Genomic DNA, 10,641 nt, shown 5'->3' with positions numbered 1-10,641 from the left:
TGAGTTAACAGATATCTCTGAAGATTTGGAAGAATTGAATGATCTGATTATCAATGGTTTCTTCAACAATGAGAAGGAATTTTCTGTAGATGCCCTGAGAAAGCTCTACGATGCCTAGTAAAATTGGCTTGAGATTTATTTCTCTGATAGGCAAGATAGAAAAGTAGTCACAAACAACTTCGTCTCATCGGTTGTGATTCCACAATATCTAGTTTCTCTATCATACGATTTAGATTATTGTGAGGTGATTGATAATACTGAGCTGTTCTTCGGGAATATAAGTCTAGTTTATCAATTGGTTCATGTTCACCTTGATTTATCAAAAGAGGGAACAAAAAATTCTTGGGTATTTATGTGGGAGACAAATTTATTCATTCCTATAGACTTTTCTGTGTGAGACAGATTTATTTATCAAGTCTTCAACTTTGGGTCGTAGCAACTCTTGGTTGTGGGTGAGATCATCTAAGGGAATCAAGTGCATAGTATGTTGCTGGGATCAGAGACGTAAGTAGTGCAACTGTACCTTGAATCAGTGTGAGATTGATTAGGGTTCAACTACAGTCCAGTCCGAAGTTAATTGGTAGTAGGCTAGTGTTTGTAGCGGCTTAATACAGTGTGGTGTTCGGACTGAACTAGGTCCCGGGGTTTTTCTGCATTTGCGGTTTCCTCGTTAACAAAATTCTGGTGTCTATGTTATTTCTTTTCCGCACTATATTTTGTTATATAAATGAAATATCACAGGTTGTGCTTTAGATCAATCAATTAGAATATCCAACCTTTGGTTGTTGATTTACATTGATTGACACTTGGATATTGGTCTTTGATACCATCCAAGTTATCTCTTCGAGATTTAATCAAGACTCGCAGATTTTCATTTGCTTGAGTAAGAATTAAATCGAGAGATAGAGATATTATACTCTTTGATATACTTTACTCTAGATTGAGTCCGACTGTCTAGTTGATTCTGTAGAAAGTGTATTGGAGTAAGTCCTCTCAGATTTCCAAATGAATTGTTGGGTGTGGTTGTTAGATCCCCGCATTTTCACCTAGAATAACCGAGTTGCTAGCTTTCCCTTAGTTGGTATGGGACTGATGTCTGTGTTCAGTTCCCATTGGATTTCGAAACAATTGATTGTATATAATATTATTTGAAGAAACTTACTCGTTCACGAAACCTCCAAAGAAAACTGGATTTTCCATGGGTGATTGCTTTAAATCCAAGTCCACTGTGCAGCCTTGATAATAACTAATCTTGCTGGTTTGTAGGAGATTGTTGATGAAGGAGGTTGTCATGAACATAATTACCGATTCAATTACTAACATTAACCTACTCTCCTAACTTTAGGAAGAGCCTCTCAATTTCTTGATTAATTTCAACATAAGCGTTGTTCTTACAAAGACCCTGGCCATAAATAGCTGCAAAACTACTCGATCCCCCCAATGGGTGGTAATAAACCAATCAGGTGCCCTACAAATGGAAACACCTCAATGGGTATAACTCTCTCTCAAATGGGATAATAAGAACACATGCCCAACAATTCTTACTTACTAGTTACATGACAACCCAAGACAACTTCTAGACTCCCTAGTTACATGACAATCCCCCCCCCCCTTTTGCACATCCTTGTCCTCAAGGATGAAATTAGGGAAATGAGAATGAATGTGACTGGCTTCCTCCCAGGTTGCATCTTCAGGTGGTGAACCATCCCATTGAATGAGCACCTGTAGGACAAGGTTAACTTCTCTGAGAATATATCTGGAGTCCAAGAAAGCAACTAGCAACACTATGAAAGCAACAGAAGAATCCACCAATGGTAAGTTGGCAGCTGGAGTAACATGCTGGCCAATCCTCTTCTTCAATTGGGACTCATGGAATACATGGTGCATTCTAGAACCCACTGGTAATTGAAGTTTATAAGCCACAGCTCCAACTCTTTTTAAAACTTCAAAAGGACCAATGTATCTTGCAGAAAGCTTCAGATTACTTCTCAAAGACACAGATGATTGTATGTATGGATGTAACTTCAAGAACACCCAATCGCCAACTGAAAAGGATTTGTCAGTCCTCTTAGCATCTGCAAACTGATTCATTCTGTGCTGAGCCTTTGTCAAATCCTCCTTGAGGAGTTTAAGCATGTGATCCCTTGCTAACAAGTAGTCTTGTACTGCAGCAATTGAAGTAGTGGCTTGGACAGGAAATGCCAAATGTGGGGGTGTATAAGCATATAATGCCTGAAATTGGGTCATTTTTAGGCTGGTGTGGTAATTAGTGTTGAACCACCATTCATCTAAGGACAACCAATTGAGACACAACTTAGGAGAAGAACTAGGCATGCATCTTAAATATTGTTCTAAACAAACATTAGTTCTCTCAGTTTATCCATCAGTTTGTGGATGGTATGAGGTGCTAAGATTCAACTGACTGCCTAAGGATTTAAACAAATGCTGCCAAAAATTGCTAAGAAATACCTTGTGTGCGTCTGAAACAATGGAAGTTGGCAGGCCATGCATCTTGAATATGTGGTGCATAAACTCCTTGGATACTGAGATTGCAGTGAAGGGGTGGCTCAAGGAAATGAAGTGGCTGTATTTAGTTAGTATGTCCACCGCTACCAATATGACATTTTTCCTGAAAGACATGGGAAGGCCTTCAATGAAGTCCATGGAAATATGCTTCCATGCTGTGTCTGGGATAGGAAGAGGTTGCAAAAGACCAGCAGGAGAAGAAAGTTCATGTTTGTGACATTGATAGACATCACACTCAGCAATAAACTGGAATATGTCATCCTTCATCTTGGGCCAATAAAAGTAAGTTTTAGCTCTATTATAAGTACCCATCATGCCAGAGTGGCCTCCTACAGCTGAAGAGTGGACTGAATGCATGATTTGGCTTCTAATGTGTGCCCCAGAACCAACATATAGTCTAGATTTATACCTCAAAACACCTTGTTTAAATTAATATGGAGAATCATATGGAGATATAAGGAGTTGAGATATCAGCTGTTAAGCATGAGCATTTACAGTGTAGCTATAAATAATGTCTTGAGTCCATTGTGGCTGTGCTACTGAGAATGACTGGCATGTGGATGTAGAATGAGGAACTCTTGATAAAATGCTTTGTTTTCCAACCCCTTCTTATATTTTATGACATAATCCAAGCCAAGTAACTTTATTAGCCATTTCTGTTGTAAGACAGTAGTGATTTTTTGCTCCATAAAATATTTCAGACTCTAATGGTCAGTGTGAATAATAAACTGATGTTGAGACAAGTAATTCTTCCACTTTTGAACTGCCATGAAAATGACCAATAGTTCTTTTTCATAAGTGGATAATGCCAAATCCCGTGGATCCAATGGCTTACTGTAAAAAGATATGGGCTTGTCTGCTTGCATTAAAACTGCACCCACCCATGTAGAACATCTATCAGTCTCTAAAATAAATGATTGAGAGAAATCAGGTAAGGCCAGAACTGGTGCAGTTGTCATAGCAGTTTTGAGAGATAAGAAAGCTTGTAAGGATGATGGTGACCAAGAAAACGAATCTTTCTTCAACATATCAGTCAAAGGCTTGCATATATTTCCATAACCCTTAACAAACCTTATGTAGTAACCAACCAAGCCCAAAAACCCTCTGAGTTGCTTGAGTGTGGTAGGTTGAGGTCAATTCTGCATAGCTGCAATCTTGTCAGGGTCAGCTGCAACACCTTCAGAAGTGATCAAATGGCCCAAATAAGAGAGTCTTGGCTGAGCAAAACAACACTTGTTCTTGTTGGCAAACATGGAATGTTGTCTTAACAATATAAGAGTCTAAGATTGGTGAACTACATGCTCTTCAAGTGATTTACTATAAATCAAGATATCATTAAAAAAAAACAAGGATGAACTTCCTCAAAAATGGTTTGAAAGTAGTGTTCATTAATGACTAAAAGGTGGCTGGATCATTGGTTAAGCCAAATAGCATAACCCTGAATTCATAATGGCCCTGATGGTTGCGAAAAGCAGTTTTATGTATGTCATCTAACTTCATCAAGATTTGATAGTATCCAAATTTCAAATCAATCTTAGAGAATATGATGGCGCCATTTAATTCATCTAGCAAATCATCTATCAATAGAATAAGAAACTTATCTTTAACTGTTATGTCGTTTAATTTCCTGTATTCCACGCAGAAACTCCAAGAACCATCCTTCTTATTGATTAGCAAAAAGGGAGAGGCGAACGGACTGTGACTCTCTTGGATGAAGCCAGCATCAAGCATCTCTTGAATCAATTGTTCCACTACTGCTTTCTGCAAGTGGGGACATCTATAAGGTCTCTGAGATACAGGTTCAAAGTTGGGTTTCAAAGGTATTTGATGATCTAATGCTCTTTTAGGTGGTAAATATGTCGGAGCCGTAAAAATATCAGATAAAGACTCAACTACTGCAGAGATGTTAGCAGGAACTGGTTCTAAAGGAACAGCTGAGATGGAGAAAAATTGCCCAATAAAAGTGGGTGTGTTGTCCTTAAGAAACTTCATAATTGCATAACCACGAATCATGTTGCAAGTGGGTGAAGAAGAATTCCCCTGAAGATTTATGTGTTGACCTTGGTTAAAGAAAGAATCCCTGAGCTCAGCTAGGTTAAACACGATATCTCCAAGCTGTGTCATCCAATCCACTCCAAGAACCATGTCGTAGCCTCCCAGTGGTAAAATGCGTAAATCACTACTAAAGTCGAATCCTGCATAATCCATGATAATTGGGGGCATATACCTTTACTGATGGTAGTATCTCCATTAGCTATTGTCACTAACATGGGACTAATAGGTGCAACATTAAGATGAAGTCGCTCGGCCAACTTGGCATCCACAAAACTGCGGGTACTGTCAGTATCGATAAGAACAAATGTATCATGTGACTGAATGCAACCAGGTACCCGAATTGTAGTTGGCGTAACCATACCTGTTAAGGCATGGAGGGAGATCTCCATAAGAGAGTCAACAGACTAAGAAGGAGAAGCAACATGATACTCATGCTCTTCACTAGATTATGGAGAACCAGTTTCTTCAGAAGCAATCAACATAAATAATTGCGGAGTCTTGCATATATGACCTTTCTTATAGAACTCATCGTAGTTGTAACATAATCCATTATCACGTCGAACCTTCATCTGAGCAGGGGTAAGTCGTTTAATAGGAGGGATAGTTGGTTCCAATTTAGTGGATGTTGGTGGAAGAGTAACAAATGGCTTTGAATTAGAGAAGGGGGGGTTTGGGAGGAGGAGTAATTGGGGATAAAACATGTTTGACAGATGGTGTCGATGAAGAGTAAGGTGTAGTGGAAGGTTGAAATGGTCTAGAAAATGGTCGAAATTGTTTAGATTGAAAATCAACAGAAGCCTGTTGCATTCTAGCTAAATAGAAGGCATCAGTTTCAGAAGATGGTTTGAACATTTGAACAGGTTTGCGAATCTCTTCTTTAAGACCACTGATGAAACTCATTGTATAATAATCTTCAGATGAACTTGGGTTATGAGCTTTCATCAAAGCTTTTAAAGATTCATATCTATCAAAATACTCCTCAACAGTTGTTTTTTGAGACAATTTGTTAAAGCTAACCACATAATTGTCAGAATCTATGTCCTCAAATCGACAACAAATATCAGAAGCAAATTGAGACCATTCTATCATGGGTTTACCTTCTTGTTAGTCTAAAAACCACGAATCAGCTCTACCATCAAGATGAATGGATGCTAAATCTACTTTATGAGCATCAACCACCATATTCAACTGAAAATATCTAATACATTTACAAATCCAACCTCGAGGGTTATTGCCATCAAATCTATTAGGGTGACGAGAGAATTTACCAGATTGAGAAATCATTGCAGTAAGCTTAGGAGGAACTGCATCTTCACCGGATGGATCTGGTCCAGTCTCAGAAATTGGATCAGTAGGAATACCCATCCGTTAACAAAGTAAAACAATAGTAGAGAGTGATTCCTTGACATGAGTCATCTCAGCAGAAAGAGCACGAAATTCACAAGTAAGGGTCTTCACCGATTCCTCCAAAATAAGTAATCCATCTGAATGAACCTGCAACTGAGTTGCAACTTCTTTTACTGTAGTAATCTATTCTCCTCCCCTGGTCATTACTTAAGGTAATCAGGATCGTTAATGGCTGATACCAATTGTCATGAACAGAATTACAGATTCAATTACTAACAATAACCTACTCTCCTAACTTAAGGAAGAGCCTCTCAATTTCTTGATTAATTTAAACATAAGAGTTGTTCTTATAAATACCCTGGCCATAAATAGCCGCAAAACTACTCGATCCCCCCAATGGGTGGTAATAAACCAATCAGGTGCCCTACATATGGAAACACCTCAATGGGTACAACTCTCTCTCAAATGGGATAATAAGAACACATGCCCAACAATTCTTACTTAATAGTTACATGACATCCCAAGACAACTTCTAGACTCCCTAGTTACATGACAGGGGCATTCGTTTTGAGCTGTGAAAATATCTTTATGACAATCCACGGAAAAGTGGAGGATTTTCAGTCCCCAGGTGCAATTCTCCTGAATTAATCTTTTCTTGTACGATGCGTTTCAGACCATTACATTCACTGGTAGGATGATGGATGAATCTGTGGTAGTGGAAATATCTCGAATCTATTATCTCCCAATCAATTGGAAGACGCCATACAGGAGGCAGTTGAACTACCCCGTCTCGTACCCAAACTTCTAGCAACTCTAGAACATTTCTTGTAGGGAGCGGGAAGCGCGGGTACCTTGAGTCTGGTTTCTCTCGCGTTAGCGACCGTTGTAGTGGAGACTCTTGTAAGCTTTTGTACGAAGCTCGTTTTGAGGGTGGAGTCGAGACTTGAGCGGGTGATGACACAGGTGTGGATCGTTTAGTTTGGAAATTTCGTTGAAGTGCAACTTCTCTTGAGGGCCATGCATTAGTGACAACAGAAATATGAGGTGGTTGAACTGAATATCGTTCATCAGCGCAGTTCTTGTCTTCATGGACACCTTGGCATATTTCCCCTTTTTCAGGTGCTTCTCTTTTTAGTAAAGTTAGAGCGGCCGTGGCTGCGGATTGTTGGACAACTCTCTGAACTTCTGCGAGGCTCTTGAGGTACATGTTTCCCAATAAAGCTTCATAAGCTGGTTACTTACCCTTATCTTGCAGGTATTTTGACACGCCCGGCGGGTCTCTTCCCCTGTGAAACTGCCTCAGCTCTTTGTCGTTGGATGGCTTTAGTTGGTCGTTTACTTTCTGATCCTGTCCAATATAGCTACGTACTCTGTTTGTATTGTCGTTGGCGGAGGCACAAACTTCAGACATGGATTCAACATTTTTTGTGTCATTTCCAAAATTGATGGCATTCTCCGGGAAAACGTTTGCTAACTCTTTCCACAACCGGTCTGCCATACTTTTTAGGAGACAAAACGTCTCATTTTGTAGCTTGATGATATCAGCTTGATTTGCAACAATATCCTCCAACATTTATGCCATACCTTCACGGCTTGTATTTCGAGTATCCAAGACTTTGGGATAGTTCGGCTGACGGGAGTACATCATAAAGTGGAAGGTTGGGATTGGTGATTGAAATAAATTCCGGTTAATGACTAAATTTAGACCTAAGATACACCGTTCTATATTTGAGAATATTGAAATGAAAATTGAAATTGATCTTGCAACCGAGAGATTAATCTCCCGTTGTGGTCGCCAATTTGTAGTAGCGTAAAATCTGATTCTGATGGAAATGGTAAATTGGATGTGCCACCGAGAAACAAATATAAACCCTAGAAAAATGTACTGCACGTGAGTACTTTAGAATCGAGAGATCAATCTGTACAATTCTGTCATAAACCAAGAAATGGTCGTTCCAGTCTTGCTTCGGTCATAAAATGAAGGAAAAGGGTTGATCTTACGGAAGGAAGCGAAGAAGGTGTTGAGATCCGAATGGTTAACTCTGAATGTGTGGTTGTTTTATGACTTGTATCAGAATGTGGAACTTGCTTGCAGAATGTAAGCTATAAGATATTTTTTATGTTTTCTGGATACTTGTGTTGATAACACTTGTTTTTTGTCGAAATAGGTTGAAATCCTATTTATTCAAGTCATGATTGAGCGCACCCTGATATCACAGGAACTGGAGGAAGTTAAGTAGTGGAGAAGTGGGATCGTGTAAAAGTGGTGACAATCACGTCTCTATCACGAGGGAAGACCGATCAGCCTTACACCCACTACTCCTTTACTTCTATCAACCGTACGCCTTTCCTGTCACTTTTTCGTAATTGGCGTGTTGCACGCCGCACGCTGTAAACCGCTAGACCAATACCCCGATAAGCATCCCCCAGTTTGTGACATGTTTGATGTCTCGAGTATTTTGTAGAAAAATATACACAGCAAGCTGTTGAGTGGGTAAAGTTATGAGACTTGCCGCTAAAACAGTACGTAATGCTTTTAGGTCAAATAATAAAATTATTTGTGGAATCGATATTTATAAAACATTGTTTGTAGTCGATGTATATAAAACATCGCTTTTAAGCAAACATCTAAAATAATCGATGTTCATGAAGCATCGTCGTGTAAAGTTTGTTTTAGTCGCGGAGCTTAATGTCTTAAAATAAGCATAACCAGCCATTTTCAGGGAGCTCCTAGGAGCTATGCACGCACGGAAAAGGTAGGACGGTTGGTCCCTATAGAAGGGTGGGGGATGTTAGCCATTCTAACATCCTATTGGTCGTCCCAAGTTAGATATATGCTGGTAAAATTGGCTAGCCAAGTTGAGTGGCTGAGATGATTTGCGACAGTTAATGGATACCGTTGAATCTATTAAAATTCATGTAGGCAGCGCGACTATCACCTTTGTGCAATCGTTTGGGAGCCATATAGGTAAGACGCGGCTTGGCGATCATCCCTTATGGAAGAAAGATGGCCGGTGAGCACGACGACATCTTATTGGTCTCCTAAAATTAGACATAGGCCAGTCGGTTTGGCTAGCGAAGTTGGAAGATGATTTTCGGCAGTTGCATACTGCCGTTGATTCAATTTAAGGTTTTAAAGTCGTGTGTCCAACATACTTTGAGCTAACGATTTGAGATGTTAGCTGCGGGCTGGAAGAAATTCGATTGTCTAGGGATTGATGTTTTAAAGCCGGCGAGCATAATGGCATCTCATTGGTCGCCTAAAACTAGATCTAGGCCATTCGATTTGGATAGCAAATATGGAAGGTCGTGATCGTTTTGCAACAGTAACACGTTGTCGCTGATACAAATTAGGGTTTTCAAAACCGCGCAATCAGCCTACTTCGAGCAATCGGTTTGACGTACTCCTGGCATGTCGTGGGCAGTTAGAATGGCTAGGGATGGATGCGAGTCGCCAGTGAGCATACCGGAACCTCATTGGTCGTTAGAAACAAAATCTAAGCCATCCAACTAGGCTGGATAAGTTGGACGGATGCGATGAGTTTGAGACTATCATGGCCAGTCTTAACTCGTTGAACTTCTTTTCAACAACGCGACTAGCCTAGCTTTGGCTAGTGATCAGGGATGTTGCTGGCGGGCTAAGAGGATTCCTGTCGGTTGGAATAGTAGTGGGCTCGCCGGTGGACACCATGGAGTTTGCTCGGTCTCACTGGGAGGAGGCCAAGCTCGTTAAATTAGTCGGCCAAATCGTGTGGCCTTGATTGTTCTTAGACTGACACGGACAATCTAGGCTTATTTTTCTTAAGGAATTTAAGCGCGTCGACCAGCCAACTTTTTAAGTTAAAAGTATAGGTTGCAAAAACCTAATTTTTGCAAATTAATCAGGTTAAAGTTTGAATTTTGCGAGCTGTCACAAAATTATTCAAATTTGATGAATTTCGTGCGTTAACACAAAATTATTTAATTTTATTCTCAAAGAGCAGCGCAGTGTGCTTCCATCGGAGTACTTACATGCAGATCTTAATCTTGATACTTCGGGAAATTTATGTTACTCAGCTGCAAGTGAACACTAATTGTCATGTCATATCATTATTAATAGTTCATCGAGGGAACGTAGCATAGGAAAAATACTCAATAAGCCATACATTAATGAATAGTGCAGGCAGGAGGTTAATAAAATTTACAAAATATTTGGGATTGTTGCTACTTGCACTATTCTGGATAAATTTTATATAGGAGTATACTGAATTGCTCAATACATATGTAAGTAAAGAGGCTTAAGCACTCATCACTTTTAAATGGTTCAGTTTCTTTGCAGAATGACGGCGTATTAAATACAGGGTTTCACAATTTTAACCCTGGACTAACAACCACCATCAACAGTCGCACCCCTTACGCATCTTGAATCCCAGCAGGACTCCACGTGTTTGATTCCCTTAGCTGACGTCCTTTACAGCCTAAGAGTTACTTCAACTCAATTTAAGACTTTAAACCAATATACTTCCCATATATAAGCCTATATGTGATTTCCTTTCTGATTAAAGATCAAGGTGAGGTAGGAAATCGATTGCAATAGACAAAGTCTAGCAAACCTAAAAATCCGGTCTTATGACTCCAGAAGAGAAGCCTATATTATTATTCACCTCACAAGTCGAAACTTGTGGAATCACAAAGTCTGAGACGAAGAAACTTTGTGATTTCTATCTATCTTGT

General features: G+C 39.7%; 1 protein-coding gene across 1 annotated transcript; it reads right to left on the bottom strand.

The window, feature by feature from the left end:
- Window positions 1-3,921: 3,921 nt before the first annotated feature.
- Window positions 3,922-5,946, bottom strand: LOC113305564. The gene is made up of 5 exons (XM_026554585.1): window positions 5,715-5,946; window positions 5,281-5,615; window positions 5,039-5,150; window positions 4,754-4,942; window positions 3,922-4,721 (listed from the first exon to the last, which is right to left on the bottom strand). Exons 1-5 carry the CDS (start codon window positions 5,944-5,946, stop codon window positions 3,922-3,924), a joined length of 1,668 nt encoding a protein of 555 aa, XP_026410370.1.
- Window positions 5,947-10,641: the final 4,695 nt, after the last annotated feature.

Source organism: Papaver somniferum, chromosome 8 (assembly GCF_003573695.1).
Source record: "Papaver somniferum cultivar HN1 chromosome 8, ASM357369v1, whole genome shotgun sequence".
Lineage (NCBI taxonomy): Eukaryota > Viridiplantae > Streptophyta > Magnoliopsida > Ranunculales > Papaveraceae > Papaver > Papaver somniferum.
This window is presented reverse-complemented; position numbering and strand designations above follow the sequence as displayed.